Here is a 20,792-nt window from a genome sequence, read left to right on the forward strand (position 1 = left end):
CAGAGATAACAGCGATGGAGGGACAGGGAGGATGTGTGTCTTCTCGCGGAGGTTCGACTTGTTTTTACATTCTTGAAGCTGTGAGATGACACATTCATAAAATCCTCACTCATCTTATTTCAGTTTTTTTTTGCTTTAAGCAGCTGTAGCCGTGAGGAATGAGCTGTCGATCGCAGATGACTCAACGGTTTTGAATTCTTCTCGTTCAAACACGAACCTCAGAAAGAAAATAGCCAACTTTAGTGATCAGGATGGAAAAAAATAATGAAATGAGTCATGCAGGAAACGAAGCAGCAAGATTTTCATTACTTGCCTTCAATTATGCATCTGCTGGTTTGGTGTCACGCAGAGAAACTCTTAATGATTCTTAAAGCAACACAATCAAGGGAAGTTATTGTATCAAGGATTGAAAGCACCCTGGATTTATTCATTGAAAAAAGTTCATATTGTATGTACAGAGAACAGCAGACACGGCTCTTAATGATGCACTGTTGTAAAAATGGAAATTGCACTATGCTTACATATTAGTCCTCTTTTACCACCATAATACTATACTGTGGATGATAAAAAAACAATGAGGGATGGTCATAAAAATGTAATGAAACAATAACAATATATTTCTCATTCCTCCCAGGATTAAAAAACAAAAGATTCTCTGAAACAATAACTTTACGGGAGGAATCCATGTGTCACAGAAGTGCCACGCAAACATTAATTACACAATACAAATAATAAACACGTATTATGGGATATGATCACATTTGCATATGTGGAGGAAAAAACTCATTAGATGTTGCAGACAGTTGAAGGACCCCCAAACACAGGCTACATCCATTCTACTACGTTTTCATTTGAAAATGGCGTTTTCAGACTAAAACAAACAGTCCACACAAGCTGGACATGCACGTGCCCGTGTTTGCTCGAATACCAGCTCGTCTCCCACACATGTAAACAGTTGTATCATTGTATCAAACACAGAATCTAACTGCACAACAGCTTTCAGTAGAAACAACAGGGTCAGTAATGCTTGTAATTTATTGTCCATGTTGTGTTCTACACTTGTAGCTGAGGTTAATGCCGGTCGGGGGGTCATGTGATAGGAGCCTGACGAATCAGCGAAGGCTTTGTCATGATCAAAAAGACCCAATCAGCAAACAGCGCTGAGTGTCTATGTCATCGTTTCCAACCATCTCAGTTTCTGAGCATCCAGACTCAAACACAGTCCTACTGTTTTTATGCTCGTGTTGACGTCACCTGCAGCAGCGGTGATGCATTTTCAAACACAAAGCAGCAGTACGGATGTAGCCAGTGATAAAAATACACATTCAAGTTCATCCACACAAACAGAAAAAGCCAAACATGACGGATCTGACAGTCAGAGGAAAAAGCAGCCTTGTCGGTGACCTCCTGTTTGTGGAGCAGACTCAGAGGAATAGTTGTGATTACTCCATTGACTGAATCATCTGGAAGGTCAGGCCTCCCATCTCCGCTCCCTCCCACTCCTCTGCTCCACTCCCACTCAGCAGCCAAGTGGTTAATACGGCTGCCAAGACATATTCAGAGACATATTGGAGCATCCAGTTACTGGCAGCGTGCACAGACACTTAAACACATGTCCACCTACATGAACACACACACACACACACACACAGTGGAAAATTGGGAGCTGAGCAAACACACTGCTACTGTAGATTACTTACACTTGTAAGTGTGAGGAAGCACATACACAAATGCACACTCTCTTTTTTCAGCACTTGTGAAAAGCAAAGCTCCTCCGTCATAACAGTTCTATCATTTCTATCATTTCTATCAAGTTTTATTTCCTAATTATGATCTTTATCCTGAGCCTACTAGGATTCATTTACAGTATATTATCCTGGTTACTATGACAACAGCATTCTCCATTCACCTGCCTCTAAGCAGGCTTCTCTGATAAAACAGTTTTCTTGGCTTTGTGTAAACATACTGAAGGGAAGAATTGCACCAAAACTCAAAGTGAAAATGTCGCCAGACGAATTAAACCCAATTTTGACAATTACCCCAAAATTTTACATTACCTTTGCTTTTCAGGAAAATGTCTTCACAAATGCAAAAAGTGTTATAAAGTGTCATCACTCGGACTAATGCTCAAATTCCTGTCCTTACAGGGACAGAAATACAGGAACACACACACACACACACACACACACACACACACACAGGGTCGTACACATACACTCTCACCCACACTTTGAAAACTGCACCAGTCCCTATTGATTGAATGAGTGGTTCGTTATCAATGGACATTATCAGGAATGGAAAACAAAATCAGCTCCATTGTACCCGGCCTGTGGCTAGGCTGCCCCACACTGAGGCCCCCGACTGCAGAGCCCATGTGCCCCCCACCCCACGTAACCACCATGATGAAATATTCAGTGAGAAACCGCTCAGACACCTATGAGTCCAACAAGGCTTCTGTTACAGCCAAGTCAGACTGGGGCCAGAGCCCTGCCAGCAAGGTCGCTGTTCCTTACCCCTCGCCGCACATGACAACAAACAAACACAAAGGGCTGCATTCATTTTTAATGAGGTACGTTAACTAATAACCCAGACCTGACCCCATTTATCCTGCTGGATTCCCTAGGTCGGGGGGGGGCAGAGATCTTAAGCTGTTTTCCTCCACTGAGAGTCTGGTCTGGTGGTGGTGACGATACAACGAGAGAGAAGAGCAGAGATAAAGCAGCGAGCGGAGAGGAACAGAGGATTCAGGATTATCATATTAAACACGGGTTGGATGGGAAACCAAAAGGGACGTTTCTCCGAACAGAGGGGGGTTGAGTGGTCATGGCCGAAGCCCAAGCTCTGAGTCTGCGGTTCACACAAGCTGCACTAACCTCCACACTGTGTCACTGCATGCTAACTCCTGCCAGCATGTACACCCACATACACATGTACAGTAGAGGCAGACAAAGTCCCCGTGAACAGCAGAAATAAGCTTGACTCACACAAGCAGGTTTCCCACTGGTTAGAAAACTTGGCTGGGCTGCATCATGTGTTCAGAGTCATGATGTGGTTCTGTAACCAGTTGCCCTCAGCTGTTATATCTGTTCTATTGGGTGTGTGATGGATGAGTCAGAGCTGCAGATCACGAGCCCAGACATGGGGTCTGTGCCTAAAGAAGGTGAACAATCAATGGGTTAAAAGGCACTTATACACATATATGATCTTTGTGGACAATAAAACATCTCAACTCATTGGATACAGCCAAAAAGGATTCTTAGAATAAAAAACATATTTTTTTAAATATCAACATTATTTATCAACAATCCCATGAAAGTCTCAGCATTATATATAAAAAAATCATGTATTGCCCTCTTTGCATTTTTCCCTGTTGATGTTCTCTAGAATCAGTCCTAATCTTGTAAGTACTGTTACGGGCTCAGGAGTAAAACGGCCTCCCTTTCTCCGAACCCTGAAGCCGGCTGAGTTTGGCGAGCTGAGAAGGCGACGGGGGCACGTCCTGTCTGTAGGGGCCCTTGGATTGAGGTGGGGGCTGCACTGGGGCAGAGCCAGGGGTCTGAGCGTGGTCCCTGTTGTGGTCATAGGTGCTGCCGCCACGCGGTTCTTGTGCGGGAGGCGGCCTGGCCTTGCTGGCCTCCTGCTCTCTGCGTCGCTGCTCCTGCCTCAGCAGCTCCTGAGTCTCTAGGAGGACGCGGGCGTTGAAGCTGGACGTTCCCAGGTAGCCGTTATGGGATCCCTGCACAAGGGAGTTGCGAGGGTTCTCCTTGGACGTGGGAGATTTCTCAGCTGGCAGGTACACCTTGTCCCTTGAATCCTGGGACACCGTGCTGGGGTTCTTACGAGGCGGCCTAAACACACAGAGACAGGGAAAGAGTCAGTCTCCCTGTTGAGAGAGTCACCTAAACAGCACCTGATTCCAAACGGAGAAGAGGAGGGCAGCAGTTACCTCCGCTCAGAAAAGATTGCTTTTTTTCCTGCTTTGCCCCTGGGTCAGCACTATTGAAGGGGATTTCAAAGGAAACTGCACTTCAGCAGAGAATGTGACCAATTTCCACATTTTGTGAGATTAAAAAGGGTTGTGGTACCGGCACTGAGCTAAAATCCTGAAAGCAACATGGTCGGAGAGAAGCTGTAGCCCGCACACTGAATCCAGTGACATAAAGAGCCAGACATGAAAGAAGAAGGAACAAATGGAGGAAACCTGAAACACCCACAGGGCTATTAGTTCCACATTGTAAACAATCACAAATGTTAAACTAACGCTGAGAAAAAACGGCTGCTCTCATTCATTGAACTTCTTTATGGAGATGCAGACGGCTGCACTTACAGCACAGACAGAGTGATGGCAGGCCTCGTGGCGTTGTCTGCCTTCTACGCAACATCAGTCTGCCTGCCCCGGCCCGGGGGGCATCGAGATTTGTCCAAGGGCCAGAAAGGCTGTGCTTACAATAAATATATAACTAAACAAAATAAAAAATTGGCAAATTAATTTAGTCTGAAATGGCCTATTATTGCTTGAATATGTTCACTTTTTTACAAATCTTCTTAATCTTAAAACCAAGAAGGCACTTCACCGAGGAGTGATGATTTGAATTTGTAACTCAGGAAACGTAATTGCAGACTGCAGACCTGATTGAAAATGTTGCAGGAAGCAGGAAGAAGCTGTTTGTTGTTTGTCAGGCAAGAAAAAGTGTCACTCTCAAAGAGCCTAAAGCAGAAAGACATGAAAAACCACTGCTATAAGGACGAATGATCTGGTAAACACAGATTTATCATGTCCACTAAAGCAGTTTGCCTTGTGTGCATTCAAACAATTACTGTTGGAAAAGGAGACAATATCACAAAGAGTTTTTTACGCCACCCTTGAAGTTTTAAAGTTTTAAAATGCTGTCGGCCCTGTTTTCGTGTTAAAACTGCAGGGCTGGGCTTCACGACTCGAATACCAGCGGTAAATGTAAAATTGTAAAACTGGCAGGCACATGCCAAGTGTACATGAATATCCAAATTTAGGTGTGTTAGCATGAATGGGGATTGTATCTGATCTAGCGTTAAAACGCTTGTGTGGACGGAGATCGTTTTCGTTTGAAAATGCAGACAAAGAGTCATATGTAGACAAAGAGTCATATGTAGACAAAGAGTCATATGTAGACAAAGAGTCATATGTAGACAAAGAGTCACATGTAGACAAAGAGTCATACCATGAGCAGTCAGAGGCTCATTGCACTTTAGGAGCTGGATGTTCCGATGCCAGCGTAATTATTCATCTGCTTTAACTGAACAAAAGAGGGCAACAAGTGCATCTCTTCAGTCTGTCTGGTTTCTCACCAAAATAACAAACCATTTACCGCTGGGGAATTTGAAGGAGTGCATGGTCACTGTTCTGTAGGAACCTGCTAGCAGCATATCTATGGACAGGATAATTGCCCCTGTTAAGCAAATACCTCTGTCTGCTTCAAGTACCATCTGGCTGGTACCACGTCAGACAACACCCGGCCACTTGCACTCGATGGGTTCAAGGAAGCGCAACACATATCCCTGGCTACTGACGAGTCCACTGACCACACTGAATTTCCCAGTTGTCTCTTTTTGTCAAAATTTTAATGGATAAGATTTCAAAGGGGAGCTGTTGGCTTTGATCCAGCAGTAAGGTATCACCTCTGGGGACATTTTCTTTGGAAAACTGAAGGTGTTAGTTAAAAAGCAACGTCATTAGAAAAAGTCAACCCCAATCGTCGCAGATGGTGATCCTGCCTTTGTCGGCAAAAACAGGGGTCCGGTGCACCGGTGAGTTAAGAATCACAAAACTAAGGCACTTCATCATCTCATTCACCAAAGTGTGCTGCATGTCAAACTTAGTGGGGATCTCAAAAGAGGTTATGAGCAAAATAATAGAAATAATTAACCTCAACAGAGGATATTAAAGTGTGCAGCATCGACTGTTCAGCAAATATGTGCCTGAATCTTAAGCTTCTAGTGACCTCTCATTCCACGATGCCGCAGCTGGCTGAGTAAGAGCGAGGCCTTGGAGGCTTCATGGGACTCAGGGATAAAGTTATGGATTTATTTTCAGCAAAGAAATTCAAATGAGCAGCTGAGCACCTGCGCATTGTGCAAGACAGAGAATACACGTGCAGTGCTGCATTTTTCAGCAGACATTTTTCCATTTGAATTCAATTAATCAAAATGCAGGAATGCAGCAGAGGGTTGATCCCTTTGATTTGGGTTAGGGAAACGTTATCCATTGGTGGCTTCTGCTGTTTTGAGGCCTCGAGTTTGGCTTTTGTCTAACGCCATCTTCGTTTGCTGAAACCAGAAAACAACATATTTGGAGCTCAAGGACACAACACACCGCCTTCACCTGCCACCTGCCCCAATGCACATCATGCTCTCTCGTCCATTTGACTCTAAATGGGTCTATAATTTACTAAATTAACATCATGCTGCATTGAGGAAGATTTGGAAGTAATGATTGAGACCATAACATCAGTAAGACAATGTTTGCTGAGAGACTAAATCAAGTGAAAATAAATGTCTCATTCTCTCATAGACTATGATAGAAACAGACTTATTTTTGCAACCAGTGAGATATTATTTGATAAAATACAGGTTTCAAGCCCAAGTCTATGGAAGAGACGGAAATAAAAGGTGCTCTCCAAGGCGATGGAAGCTTGAGAACTTTTTTTGGTTGGTTGGCGTAGTCTTCAAAGTCACTGAAGACAGTGGCCATGTATGTGCTCACTAGGGCTGTGCTCAAAAATCGATATGGCAATATATCGTGACGCCCTTGCTGATGCACGCATCGATGCAGATGCTACTGTATCGACACGGCATCAAATGCTGTGACGGCTGTTTTGAAAACGAAACATCACCTATGGTGCAGTGCACAATGAAGCCAATAGGTGGCAGCTTAGGCAAAAGAGCACACGTCTCAACCCAGAACAAACATGGAAGGAAAAGGAAAGCATTTCGGATTTTTGCAGACACCAGGAAGTCGGGAATTGGACATGAGTCATGCAATATGCAAGCTATGCAGAAACAAAGTAAAATACTGCAGCAACACGACCAACCTCCGTCTTCACATGACAAGACACCACGCTGATCAGCCGCTAGCAACAGGTACTACACAGCGTGTGTCGTCTCAACCAACCCTGAATGAGGCTTTCAACTCAAAATTTCCCTCAACATCCCAACGGGCTAAGAAGATCACAAATGCACTTTTATGCTTTATATGTAAAGACTTGCGCCTGTACAGTGTTGTTGATAACGAAGGCTTCAGGCAACTGCTTAATGAGTGTGAGCCACGCTACACAATCCCCACTCGTCGGTTCGTTACAGAGACTGCAGTTCCCCAGTTGTACGCAGATGTGAAGCAACAAGTCACTGAAGCGATCTTTTCTGCAAACAGAGTTGCCATTACATGTGATGCCTGGACGTCGAGAGCAACCCAGTCATATGTAACTCTCACATGCCACCATATTTCTCCAGACTGGGAAATGGTCTCACACGTCCTGCAGACCAGAGCTATGTTTGAAAGCCACACCGGGTCAAATATTGCAGATTTGCTACGGGACGTGGTTAATGAATGGGGGCTTGTTGACAAGGATCCTGTGTTGGTGACAGATAATGCCTCTAATATGACAATCGCGGCACAATTGGCGAAGTTAGTGCACGTGAAATGCTTTGCGCACAGTCTGAATTTGGCCGCTCAACGGGCACTCAAGACGCCCACTGTTTCTGCCTACTGGGAAGAATTCGCAGCATCGTGGCTTTTTTTAGGAAAAGCACAATTGCAAGCCATGTCCTGAATGAAAAGCAGAAGCTACTTAATCTCCCCGAACACAAGCTCATGACAGATGTAGCTACGAGATGGAACAGCGCCTGTGATATGTTGGAGCGCTTCTTAGAGCAGCAGCCCGCAATTTGCGCAGCATTACTCTCCACTGAGGTGCGGAAGAATGCCAAGGAGTTGTGGACCTTAACTGAAGCGGACCTGGCCTGTGCTGAAGATGTGGCTAAAGCCCTGAAGCCGCTAAAAGTTGCAACACTCGTTATGTCAGAAGAAAAGACCCCTACGCTGTCTGTTATAGCACCGCTGCATGCCCAGCTGTGCAACGGCGCTCATGTCCAAGCAACAGACTCGGCCGTTACGAGGGACATTAAAAACACCGTATCCGGGGATCTTGGGAAGAGATACGTGAGCGACAGATCCTTTCTGTGCATCGCCTCAGCACTAGATCCACGCTTTAAAGCGTTGCCCTTCTTGGAAGAAGACCAAAGACAGGACACGTATACCACCGTGGCAGCAGAGGCAGCGCGGATTTCTCAGGTGGGGGTTAATTAACCTTAGTTTACTAAGTGTTTTTTTGCCCGAAAAACAAAACGACCTTTTCACTTGACTTTGGTACAGCAGGTTGTGCAGTATAATGTAATGATATAACTATACAACTGTGACTCATCTTTTGTATTTATGAATGCTATGTGGTCTTGGTTATAAGCTTTATATACAGTCTATGGTTATAAGTACATTTTTATGTTCTGATTTCAGAAGAACCAGAACTATGTACCAGAACAAGAAAAGGCAAAAACTTGTTCTTCCCCACCCTGCAAGAGAAGAAAGGACTCTACCTGTGCTCTAGCAGATTTATTTGGAGAGACATTTTCTCTTCCCAAAAGACAAGACTCACCTATGTCACTACATGATCAGGCACTTGATGAAATCAAGAAATACAAAGAGGCAGAGCCATTGGCTCTTACTGGGGATCCACTCAGTTGGTGGAGGGAGCACCAGGTTGCTTTCCCCTTACTATCTAACTTAGCTAGGAATACCCTCTGCATCCCAGGTACAAGTGTTGCCGCAGAGAGGGTGTTCTCCACCGCTGGAGACATAGTTACAGCTCAGAGGAGTGCTCTGAAACCTGAGCATGTGGATCAACTGGTGTTTCTGCACAAAAATCTGAAAACATGTTAAGCCTTAGCTGCCAGTACAAGGCCAATTTTAAGTTTATTAAAAAATATATATATATTTTTTTTTATTATAATTTTGTCTTTATAAAAGAACTGATTTGCTGTGGACATTCTTATAGCAAATGGAAGTGCACTTAAAGTCAAGTGAAACCAGAGTATTATGGCTATTTTAAGTTTAAAAGTTAAGGAATATTTTATTTGCATTTATTAATAACTCTGAGTTGAAGGAGAATTATTTTATTTAACATTGAAGATCTTTGTTGGCCAGAATTTTAAGTGTTTTAAGTTGTGCAATCCTTAAGGCTTTGCCTTTGTTGTTATATGGAATAATAAAAAACAGCTGTTGTAGTAAATTCTGTGCAGGACATGGTCATTATTCAAAAGCAATGTGTATCGTGATACGTATCGTATCGTGGCCTCCCAGACGTGATAATGATCGTATCGTGAGGTTGTAGGCGATACCCAGCCCTAGTGCTCACCAGGTCAACTTGTATGAAAACTACCAATTAGCATGAGAGGAACTCACTGTTAACAGCCCATTCAATTGATTTTAAACTAGGTTTGTGTTTAGTGTGAAGTTTGTACCTATATGCTTTCTTATGAATTAAGAAACAACAACTTGACAATATCATCACTGACATTGTCATATGGGTCAAACTTCAGCATGACGGACACATTTCCGCCTCAGGATTTTGTTCATGGGATTCATTATTAAATGTTATGGTCTATTTAACGTTGTATTTGATGTGCAGATGTCTTGCAGGAAGCCCGCAGTGAACTGTTCCATTCGACTGACTCTTGAAAGAAACGTTTTTGGCAACTAAGTCCTGTCTCTTTAATTTATTTATCTTCCGAGCATGTTGTCACACAAGGATGGAATTTGCTCTGATCTTTTGATTTTTAAGAGCTGTTAATTAAATCAATTCCTTCTTTCTCTTTCTTTTAGTTTTGGTTGTTTATTATGAGTCATGGTTATGGTGCATGTGAAAGAAATAAAATGAAATGTTAAATAAGAGCATCTGAAAAAATAAAACAAAAAGTTAAAAACAAGCATATGAGAAAAAACTTATAGAAAACAATGTAAAAAAAACAACAACAAAATGATACATCAGAGCTTGTGGAAAATATAAAGGAAATGTTAACTACAAGCAGATGAAAAATATAAAAGTAAATGTTAAATCAAAGAAAATGTAAATGTAAAAAAAAAACGTGAACAATGAGAGCTAGTTGACAGCCACTACCCCACACTGACACAAGATTTCACATATTGTCTCTCCTACAAAAAACTAACCCCCATGCTTCCCTTCTCAGAAACTAGCCCTGGATAGCCGTCAATGGAAACTGCCAGTTTTGGGGCTACAGTGTTAATGTTGTTCCTGCAGTTTTAGGATCCATTAAGGCCGACCTGTGACAGTGTCTTCTGCGTCAAGGGTGCTAAAAGAAATCCCATTCACACCTCACTGCTCCATTGTGCGCTCAAGAAGCTTTTGAGTTCACGGTGCACAAGGCGGCAGATGGAGACAGGGGCCCAGCATGCTCTTAGACCGAAACACCTGCATCTCTTCTCTGACCGAGTCTCATTCCAGAGACGCTGAGGGGAACCAAAGACAAAAGAGGCTTCTTCTCGTGAAAAAAAAAGTTTTCTTTGAAAATGAAACCTTAAAATTGTATACTTTACGACTGGGCCAAAAATAAAACTAAAATAAAAGATGCAAATAGTTTCACCGTAGCAGAGACGATGCAAACAAACACTAAAGGTGAGCAAAATGTAAATATACGTTTAGTTTTTCAATGGGAGGGATACCGAAGCAGATTGCAGCCGAGTTTTACAGACAAAATCCTCAACGAAAATAACAATTAAGATGATTCAGACCCAGACGATGTTCCCGCTGACCCCCCGACCAAGCCTCAGTCTGGAAGAGGGACTAGGGAAACGATTTACAATGACATCCAGATGTTAGAGCTATCTGATGTTTTTATTTCATGTCTCTATGTACTTCAGAAGTTTTTGTGAAAGATGAAAAATCTGTCGCCTCTTCAGAAAACCCTCAGGTTTTAGGGATCCGTATTTAAACAACAGGTAGGATTTACAATGCGTTTCTATTTGGCACCATAGGTCTCAATGCAGGCAAAGCATGCTTCAGTTGCATTGTGGAAAAAGTAGACGTCTCTATTTTCTTCTTTATTGATACTTCAACAATTCCACTTAAAACATTTTCTCTCTATGTCTGATTTAAGTCATTCTGATCGAAATCACATCGAGCATTTGAGGGAGTTTTTTTCTCTCCAGTCTTCAACCTTCTTGCTCATTGTGGGAACTGTTTTTCTAGAATGTTCAAGGTCTCGACCTCACTATGTGAAGTGTTTTCAAGATAATGTAAGTTGTGATATGGTGCTATACAAATGAAAGTGAATCAAATTGAACTAAAAGAAGGCCTTCTGACAGGAAGGGAATTGTATGCAATTATCTACTGTACATGTGTTGCACAAATACATTAGGTTGTTAAACTCTTTATGTGTGTGTGTATGTGTGTGTGTGTGCATGAGGGTAATTGGCAGAGGGGCAGCTGTAGGGCCAGACTGCAGAGAGAGCCCCACCACATGCTCCATATCTGGGTTTTGCTGTCTGGGCGAGCCGCCACACATTTACACCCCGGTTTGGCGTACAGCAGCCAGCGCCGCTCACGAGGGAGCCGCTCATTTAGAAGCGCTGGACGACTGTTGCACAGGACTGCGATCTGCACTTCCACAGTGAACTTTTAGATTTCAGAGTAGATAAGAGAAGAAGGGGGATTCAAGGGGAAATTCTATGGCGGCAATGAGGAAAGAGCAGAAATGGCATTGTTCCACAGGAATGTAACAGTGATTGATGCGTCAGGGGAGCTAGTTCTCTTATCACCTCCACTCCTGCGCCAGAATATGTCACAAAGTAGATTAGTTACATTTACAGAGGGAGGGGATGGGAAAATACATCATGCCAAGGAGTGGGGTAAATTTAGAATGACAGAACATAACAAACAAAGCCAGGAAGTTGGCTCGCAGAGAAATTTTGTGGCTGCTGTGTTTCTTTAAAACAGCTGGGAAGAATCAGAGTTCATGAGAAGGGGGAGAAAGCAAGCGCACACACACACACACACATGCTCAGATACAAATTGATTAGAGGAAAAAACCAAATGCATGCATCGGGCAATGGAAAAATCATTTCGATATTATACAAATAAATTGTTAACAAACCTGGAATAATGTTTGCTTTACCAGCGTGGAACACTTTTGTTTTGGCTGAGGAATGCAAGAGCTGCACGGATATACGCGAGAAATCCTGGCAGTTGGGGCCACAGTTAAGAGTCTTATCTTGACCACATTCGTGCGTGTGTTTGTGTGCTAGTGCGCCTCTTTCAGGCTAATCAGTGGTCTCTCTTTCCTACTAACACGCTCATTCCTCTCCCAGCCCCTCTCGCCATCCGCTGCCTGTCTCCGCTAATCCTGCTCCAACAACAAGCCTTCATTAGTGCTCTTCCAGTCCTCACATCCCAGACAGCGAGCTAAGCCTGGCCGTCATCAGATAACCAGCCACCATGGCTTCTTCTGGAACTCTTTGGGAAGAAGATATTTTTGTGAGTGTTTGAGTGTGTGTGTATGGTGGGGTTGGCGGCGGTGGTGGTGGTGGTGGGGGGTCCCATTTTGGCTGAACGGCTCACTGGTTAGGCTTCCTGTTTTGGAAGAGAACGACAGGATGAAGGGGTTCCAAAAGAGAGGTGGTTGGCGTTTGAGAGAATTGTGGTTATTAATCTGTGGATGTAGACTCCAGCTCCTAAATGAGCAGCCGTGTTAGACACAAGATCTATAAAGCCTTAGCCAGGGTCAAAGGTCAAGCCGGAGCTCATGCGAGTCCTCGCTAAAAGACGCTATGAGATTATGAGAGGAATGTATATCAAAGGCCACCCTCGCCCGGCTTTTTGGCCAGCGAGACGAACTTTCCCAAGAGAAGCGACCCGCGGGGAGGTGGGGGGGGGGCTGGAGGCAACTGTCACATCACATGAGATGCCAGCAGATAACACCTATGAAGGGAATGCATAGATCGGTCTGGCTCATACAGACCACATTGATTACGAGTCTATGTGGATCACAAATCCATAGCTTTAGACAGGAACATGCTTTAATCGACCCGACTGGGACTGCTCAGAGAGAGCAGAGCAGCTAAGAAGAAGTGACTGCTGTTAATGGAGGGAAAGATTGAAATCACAGGGAAACAGACTCACTCTGGCCAAGAGATTGAAAAGACCACACACGTGTGCTGTATATACACACATTAAGTGTCCTGTCTTTGTTTAAACTGGCAAAGCAGCCAGCTAAAAATAAATATGACTTCACTTTAGAACATACTGTATATTTCAAAACACAAAAAACTCACACTGGACTTTTTTCAGTGTGGAAATGTTTAATGAGAAAAGGAAATGTTTGTTTTATTACTAAAATTAAATCTCTTTGTTTGTCAGTCAAAGTATAAAATCTAAGACTTCCCCCTGAAAGTCGAACAATCCAATCAAAAGCTGGTGACCCCTCAGTCTATTCTTTAAGTCAAGCATAGTTTTCTTTTCTTCTTTCTTACGACTTCATGAGGACATTTCTGTCCCCAGACGTCCACTGCAGGGTGAGCGCTCCTCACTTTCATGCTGCTCTCTCGGGTAAAATCATTCCACTACGTCAAGTCATCCTTTCCGCTTGGTGAAGATGTCTGCGTCTGGACCCAGGGTCAGTCTGAGAGAGACGGAGGCAGCTGCCCAGTCGGGCTCAGAGATAACGTTATTTTCTACCTTCTGCTAAGAGGTGCTGGATTTACAGCTCACAACTCCATACACTATAGTGTCTGGCTTTTGTTTGATATATAGTGTCGACAAACTGTCACTGTGAGTGTCCCACCAAATCAGGTTCCAAGATATGGCCGTTCAAAAAACTATTGCCTGATGTTTTACATGAAAAAAGGACGATTCAATGAATATTCATATTGAACAGCCTCATGATATTTGACTGACACATTTTACAGCCTTAATAGAATCAGCACCTTCGCAACTCTCTCTTTAAACATGTAAAGCTTTAAATATGGAGATGTTTCACCAGCAGTGGTTGGTTTTGCAATTTGCATCGACTAAAGTGCTTCAGAGGATCTTTGCAGACACTTTACAGAGCGATGGTAGGAAATGCAAATACGGCTACTAAACTCCTTCTCCCCGCAAGGCCTCCAGACGTAAGATATTGGATATAAGCTTTCTTGGCATCTCTTTGACTAATATGCAAAGGAATCGAAACAGGAAGATGGAGAAGATAAAGAGCAGCAGTTGTAGCTCTGAAATCATCAAGCTGATTTAAGGCGAGAGATTGCCGAGAGAAAAACCCTTTTAAAAACAGGATTTTAGAGCTGGTGATCATAAAGGGAGTGTTGGAAAGAGAGAGGAGGGGGTGGGGGTTTGATGCCTGTGACAAAGTCATCACTCCCTCAGGGTCAACATCGACTTAATGAAGTTTGAATATCAGTCAAATAATTCCAAGCAATCACATTAAATGATTGAATTCAAAGAGTTTTGCTTAGAATAATTTAAATGAGTTGAAAGTGGCTTTGTGGCGATTTACTTTGTAGCCAAAGACATAAGATAAAGCACGTGTCCAGGAACAAAAGAGGTAAAAGGCACAAATATGAGGAAAGGAAATTGATGGAAATCGAAAAAGTCAAATGAAGAGGTTGAGAAAGGGCAGGGAGAACGTGATAAGTCAAAGACTGGGCAGGGAGAGAGAGAGAGACGGAGGCTGACGGGCAGGCGGTGACAAGGAGGCAGAGGAGGAGGGATGTCTCACCGCGGCAGGGAGCTGTACTGTCTCTGCGCCTGTTGGAAACCGTCTCTGTCCTCTTGCTGCTCTTTCTGAGTCTCCAATTTCACAGAATGACGTCCGCTCTGCATCTCTGTCCCATTGCTCACCTGCAACATCAAATCAAACAAGACAATGCACAGTTAAGACACAGAGAGACATAAAGCCAAACATTTCACTCTGTGGACACACTCATTACATCCAAACCACAGCAGGCTTGTTTGCACACTCATATACACACACATTCTTAAATGGTGGAATATATGTCCCTCGGCACAGCAGGTGGTTTGACAGTGTGAGGCCTCCTGTTGTTTCTGGCTGCCCTCAGGGAACAGGTTGTTAGTGGCTGTGAATCCATGATGACAATGACACTGAGGAAAGCACCTGAGCTGGTGGAGGGAAAACTGCCTCGTAATCCTGTTGAAGGCCTAATTTATAGAGAGTTTTTATCATTCTATCAATTATAAATCCTTGGTTTATTAGAATGCCAGACAACACACTTTGTACTTAAATTCTTTATGGGGAAGAGGAATCTTTCAGTACTGTCAAAGAGTCATAAATAATTAACATTTAAAAAATTGGAAAAACCTTAGAAAAAAGTGTGGTTGACTTTGAGAACTACAGAAGGACTTGGGTTATCATGGAGGGTCATCCAAGAATAAGGTGCAGTGTTCATATCTCAAATTCTTTATATTAGCAAGAAGGTTCCAGGTGAAAATCCTGGTTGGGCCGGGGTCTTTCTGTGGGGAGTTTGCATGTTCTCTTTGCCTGGGGTTTCTCCAGATACTCCGTCTTCCACCCACAGTCCAAAGACATGCAGACTGGAGTAAGACCTCTCGCCAATTGTCAGATTAATCATTACTGTACCACACAATCAAACTATTGTCTATCCTATTCTGTTCTTTTCAAATGAAAAGAAGCAAGTGGCATTGTTGTTTCTCAGAAGGAAATGGGTGCTAAGAAAAGCAGCTGTCAAAGCGAAATTAAAATCTATGTAATCCATCTTTTAATCAACACTGCAGCACTGAAGATACATCTATAACTATAGATGAGTATAACCATAGTCTCTGCCTCATTCCACAGATCTGAGTGAGATGTGCCTCGATCACACATCACAAACCTGCACCAGCATGTGTGCGTGTGCGTGCTTGTGTGTGTTTGTTATCTGATCATCGGCTTGGTTGACATGGAGATATCATCTCCCTCAACGCAGTGAACTGCTAACGAGCTGCCTGATGAAAGAACATGACAAGCCAATTAAATGGAGGCGAGATGAGTAGGTGTCGTGAGCGTGGCTTGACCGAGCAGCAGTTTTTAAGGCTCGAGTGGTAATGTGGTCGGCAGGTGGGGGTGCGGATGTTTATTCAAATATTATGTAGTATTTCTCACTACTTTACTGGTCAGCTGAGTTTTGACAACGTTCAAAAAATCAAGTGTTTTGTATCTTGGTAGGAGACCTTTGTACATTTTGAAAACTTTGTGTTACTATGTGTTTGTGGGGTAGAATAAGGGTAATGGTGCATGTTAGAATGGATCCATGGGGTAGAGGTGTGTGGGCGTAGGGAAAGGCTGTCAGCCAAAGTGTCTTTGGAAACATCTTGTGTTGTTCAAATGGCTGTTTTTCTCCTCTCATGGACAGCTGTAATAACAGTGCAATTACATTTCACTCAGCGTCAATAGCAAGTCCTCTCTCGAGCCCTCCAAGACGTAAAAACATAATAGTATTCCATGTGGGTGAAATGAATTGGACTCATATGTTTCAGGTTTCTGCAGCAACAACACGTTTCCCCCCCAGTTCAGAGAGTGTGGCGCACGTAAAAATCAGATGAAGTGGAAGGGAATCGGAGAAATTGTTTTACTGCGGCCAAATGGGGTGGTGAGAAAATAATTAGTCACGAACGCTGAAAGTTTTTAAATGTGATCTGAAAAAGAAGTGGTGAGGAGTCCGGGGGGGGCGCTTGATGCTTCGGTTGAGGTGGGTGACACCAAGCCAGAGAGAAATGCATGAGAAATATCCAGGAGAGAAAATCTGTCAGTGTAATGGTATTATCCAGGGAAGCAGAATCAGATTATTCCATGTTAGGCCTGGAATACAATGCCACATAAAACATGACATTTGGTGAAATCAAATCAAAGTGACGTCCCTGTTCGTTTTTATCCAATAACGTGAAAAATGATGTCTATACAGCTCGCTTTTATCCCCCTCCCCCCTTGTTTCCTCGCTGGTGTCACCGACAAAGCAGGGAGAGGTAGGAAAAAAATCTCCACCTGTTAAAACATGGGAGCATTCGCAGACGGTGAGCCAGGAGGGGACATAATTATGAAAATTATTTGCAGCTATCAAAAATCCGGGAGCAGGAAAGCAGCTGGCAGGGAGCTGAGCTTAGAAAAGTTCAAAACATAAGCAAGACGGCCAAGGTGACATATTTCTTTGCTCTGACCTTTGAGATATCAAACCAGGTTGCTGTGATGGGTCAGCACTGGTTTTACCGCCCACATTCCTCATGATGCTGTTTGTAGGCCGCCACAGAGGAACTGTTTTTTTTTTTAATAGAGCAGCCGTGCTTTTTACCAACAGGCATATGGAACACATTTATGTTGCTAATGGGCAGAGAGAATGAGAAGAAAGTGAGAGAATGTTAGTGAAACACCACATCCTGACGAAGGCCCAGCTGGATACTGATTCTCTCTTAAAGTCCTTGTTTTGGCCCAATTCCGCCAATTTATTATGAGCAAGCCCCGTCCATTTGTGGTTGCGAGGGTGTGTAGCTCTGGGCAGAGAATCCATCTGAGAGCAAGCAGTGTGGTCCCTGGCCCAGGAAACTGAGCTGAATTGGTTGTTGGACGGGCTATCGCCACATCACTGAAGGTCTCACACAACACAACACAGCACGACAAAATGTTGTGGTCTCATTTTTTGCAGGGGAGATATCTGTGTGGATGAATGTGTGAGGTAAAAATGCTTCTCCCTCCATTATCTCTTATCTGCTAACACAGTTTTGTATCGCTTATAAATCGACTGCGTTAGAAATGCTGGATGTGTTTGCATGTGTACATATATGTGACTGAAGGTGTGGATTTTCCCTGTGAATTGGCAGCAGGGTTGAACAGTGAATCATATTTTTTTTTATGAGGTGTTGTTCAAATGTTTTGGCAAGAGCTGTAGCTCATGGCAGGTGCAATCATGAGATCAGTGCACCACCACACCTGCTACTTGGACAACACTGACCAGCACTTATCTGGAATTTACTCATGCAGCCTCGACAGATGGTAAACTAGAGGAAGCCTGACAAAGGTTTGAATGAAATCAAGAAGATTAACATAAGTAGCAGAATAATACAGTAATGAATCACAAGAGTAACAAGACTGCTGGATTTTACATTAAGTTATGGTCCAGATTCACTTCAATTATAAGAAAAATTTACTTTGTAATAATATCTGTAAAAAATGTGTGTCCTTGTTTCAGTCTTGTAAGTACATTACAGAAAAAAACTATTAAAGCTCGGGTTGGTAATCACGGAAAAACTAGCAAGAGCAGGCTACAGTTTAAAATACGCAATATGTACATCCCATCCCCTCAGATCAGCACTCTGAGCTACGCCCAGCAAAACACGTGAAAGGTTGGCTTGTGATGACTCAGGTCATGCGCAGTCAGAGCATGAGCACAGTGTGTGACCAATCATTTCATTAGGACCATTTGTGTTTGCTACAGTCTTTTGAAGGCCACAGACACCTGCTTTTCTTCTTCTTTTTTAAACAACTTTATTTATTGATGGCGATTGCGACATGTCGAGGATTTCAACAAATTAGTTAAAAAGTGTTTCAACAACTTACCAACTTGTGATCAGATCACCCAAGACAGATGTTAGTACCAGGTCTGATCAGGGCCCTGTTCAGACCTGAAAGACCTCAAATGCGTCAGTGTGTCTTGGTGAGTTCGCACCTGTACTTAGATCAGTCCACTTGTTATCAGATCAGTGAGGATGGATTGATAGAGCTCTATCAGCAGCTAGTATCTCACAAGACACTACATGTATTACGTTGCTGCTCACAGCCAGGAGCTCACACTAATTCAAACCCGTTGCCCCTTTGGAAAGTCAAGTGACTGCGGCTAAAAGTGGCTTATTCTTCACATGATCACATAGGAAAGATTACACAATCTCAACAAAACAACCACCAACATAAAAGCACCAGATTCAGAGTGACCGGAGTTTGTGCAAACAGAGCAAATGCTTGTAGAAGCACGTATCCTGGTAGCAGGAGATAGAGCGATAATAAAATCAAAGGAATTCGTATAAATAAGGGCTTTATGAGCTGCTGTTGGTGTGTTTGATCCAAGGTACCAGCATGGCGCTCCCACTCGTCTGTGTGGTCATGCTCGTCGGCCCTCCAACGCAACAGCACAAATTGATTTTATTGCCTCAGTCAAAGAGTGAGAGAGAGAAAGCCAACTCTTTGGAAAAATACATCGAGTTTTATGATGAACATCTGGAAATCCCCGCTCACAGAGCAGCAGTTAGGGAGGGAGAGAAAACATGCCAGCTCTAATTGTGTACTTGGGGCGACATGATAGACAGGGCTTCCTGTGTCCCACTCATTATTCCATTAAGGAGGAGCTGGGGCTCGAAGGCTGACCCCAGCATTGTCATTACAGGCGTTCACAGCGGACATACCTGAGCTCAGTCTCCAACACCCCAGAGACAAGCCATTTCAATATCCAGATTTTTCTTCTTTTTAAAAAAAAACAAAAGTGAAACATATTTAAAGGGGAATCTGTAGATGGTGACCATTAAAGTGAATCAAAATATTACTCTTTATATTGTATTATTTCACCACCAGGTCCATTTAGTAGCTGTTTTGCAGCTCTCCAGAATTATTAGCTCAGCCAAGGAGGTTATGTTTTCACCGGCTATAGTTTAAACGTTGATTTGTTTGAAATGACGCCACATTATCAACACTGATCATCACATAATGATCGATCAGACATATGTGTAAACTCAGTCTGGGTAAAAACAACAGAATGTGTAAACTTGTATGTAGAGCCGGAGGAGATGGCAGCTGGCTCGATTTTGCCCACTTCGGTTGGCACAGTGCATGGTGCGAATGATAAAGACACAGAGAGGAGCAGTACATTACTGACAGAGCCAGTAAAAACTGTAAAAACATAACTTTTTTACGGTTCAAACATGTATGAAAAGACCGCAAATGATCACTGTAAGTGGACTTAGAGGAGCTGTGCATGGCTCCCTGGGTATCTACATCGGACTAGGTGGCGCTGTGGCCGGGCTGTGCACCTTCTCCCTTGGGCTGTGGAGCTGTCCGTGGTCCCTGCATCCATAGACAGGTGGAATTTTTTTTTAAATAAAACCATGTTGTTGGAATGGAAATAATGCATTTCATTTTTTTCAGTGTCTGCATAGGCTACTCACTGTATGGGGTCTATGTTAGCAGCGAACCCGAAGCGTTTTTTAATTTATCGCAGGTCATATCGTCATCGCAATATTCAACGTTATTGCATATAACATATTTTCCTAATATTGTGCAGCGCTGAGGCAACATTGTTTTCTCTGTAATGTTTTAATTCTCAGCATCTAGAAAAGTGATCAGGTGATTTTTTGGAGAGAAAAATATACAGAACAAATAATACAACATTAAAATACTTCATTTCTGTGTGAAGGCCATAACATGGTGACCTTCAGTGCAGGGACAACCTGCGCACAAGTGCAGATATGCAGATATTAATGTGGAAGACATTAAACTGCCGTCAGGAACATCTTGCCCGAAACACTTTTCACTCAGTTTACAAAAACTGGAGGTCACAGAGATGTTTTCGTCACAAAGGACAACATTTTGCAATGATGAAGAGTGAATCCACAGTTTGACTGACATCATATTCTACACAAAACATATCTGTAATAGGCAAGAAGAGAAAACAGCTACAAGGTTTGTAGAGTCGCTCAAAACTC

The 20,792-nt window shown here is 43.1% G+C and overlaps 1 protein-coding gene across 2 annotated transcripts in view; it reads right to left on the minus strand.

The window, feature by feature from the left end:
- Positions 1–391: 391 nt before the first annotated feature.
- Positions 392–20,792, minus strand: part of LOC118098540 (partitioning defective 3 homolog) — a 345,845-nt gene continuing 325,444 nt past the window's right edge. For both annotated transcript variants that reach the window (XM_035142467.2, XM_035142463.2), the window contains 2 exons: positions 14,815–14,936; positions 392–3,848 (listed from right to left, as the gene is read on the minus strand). In XM_035142467.2, the coding sequence (XP_034998358.1) occupies positions 3,419–3,848; positions 14,815–14,936 (552 nt within the window). In that variant the 3' untranslated portion in view covers positions 392–3,418. The remainder of the gene's footprint in view (positions 3,849–14,814; positions 14,937–20,792) is intronic.

The sequence above is a fragment of the Hippoglossus stenolepis genome, chromosome 19 (genome assembly GCF_022539355.2).
Source record: "Hippoglossus stenolepis isolate QCI-W04-F060 chromosome 19, HSTE1.2, whole genome shotgun sequence".
Classification (NCBI taxonomy): Eukaryota; Metazoa; Chordata; class Actinopteri; order Pleuronectiformes; family Pleuronectidae; genus Hippoglossus; species Hippoglossus stenolepis.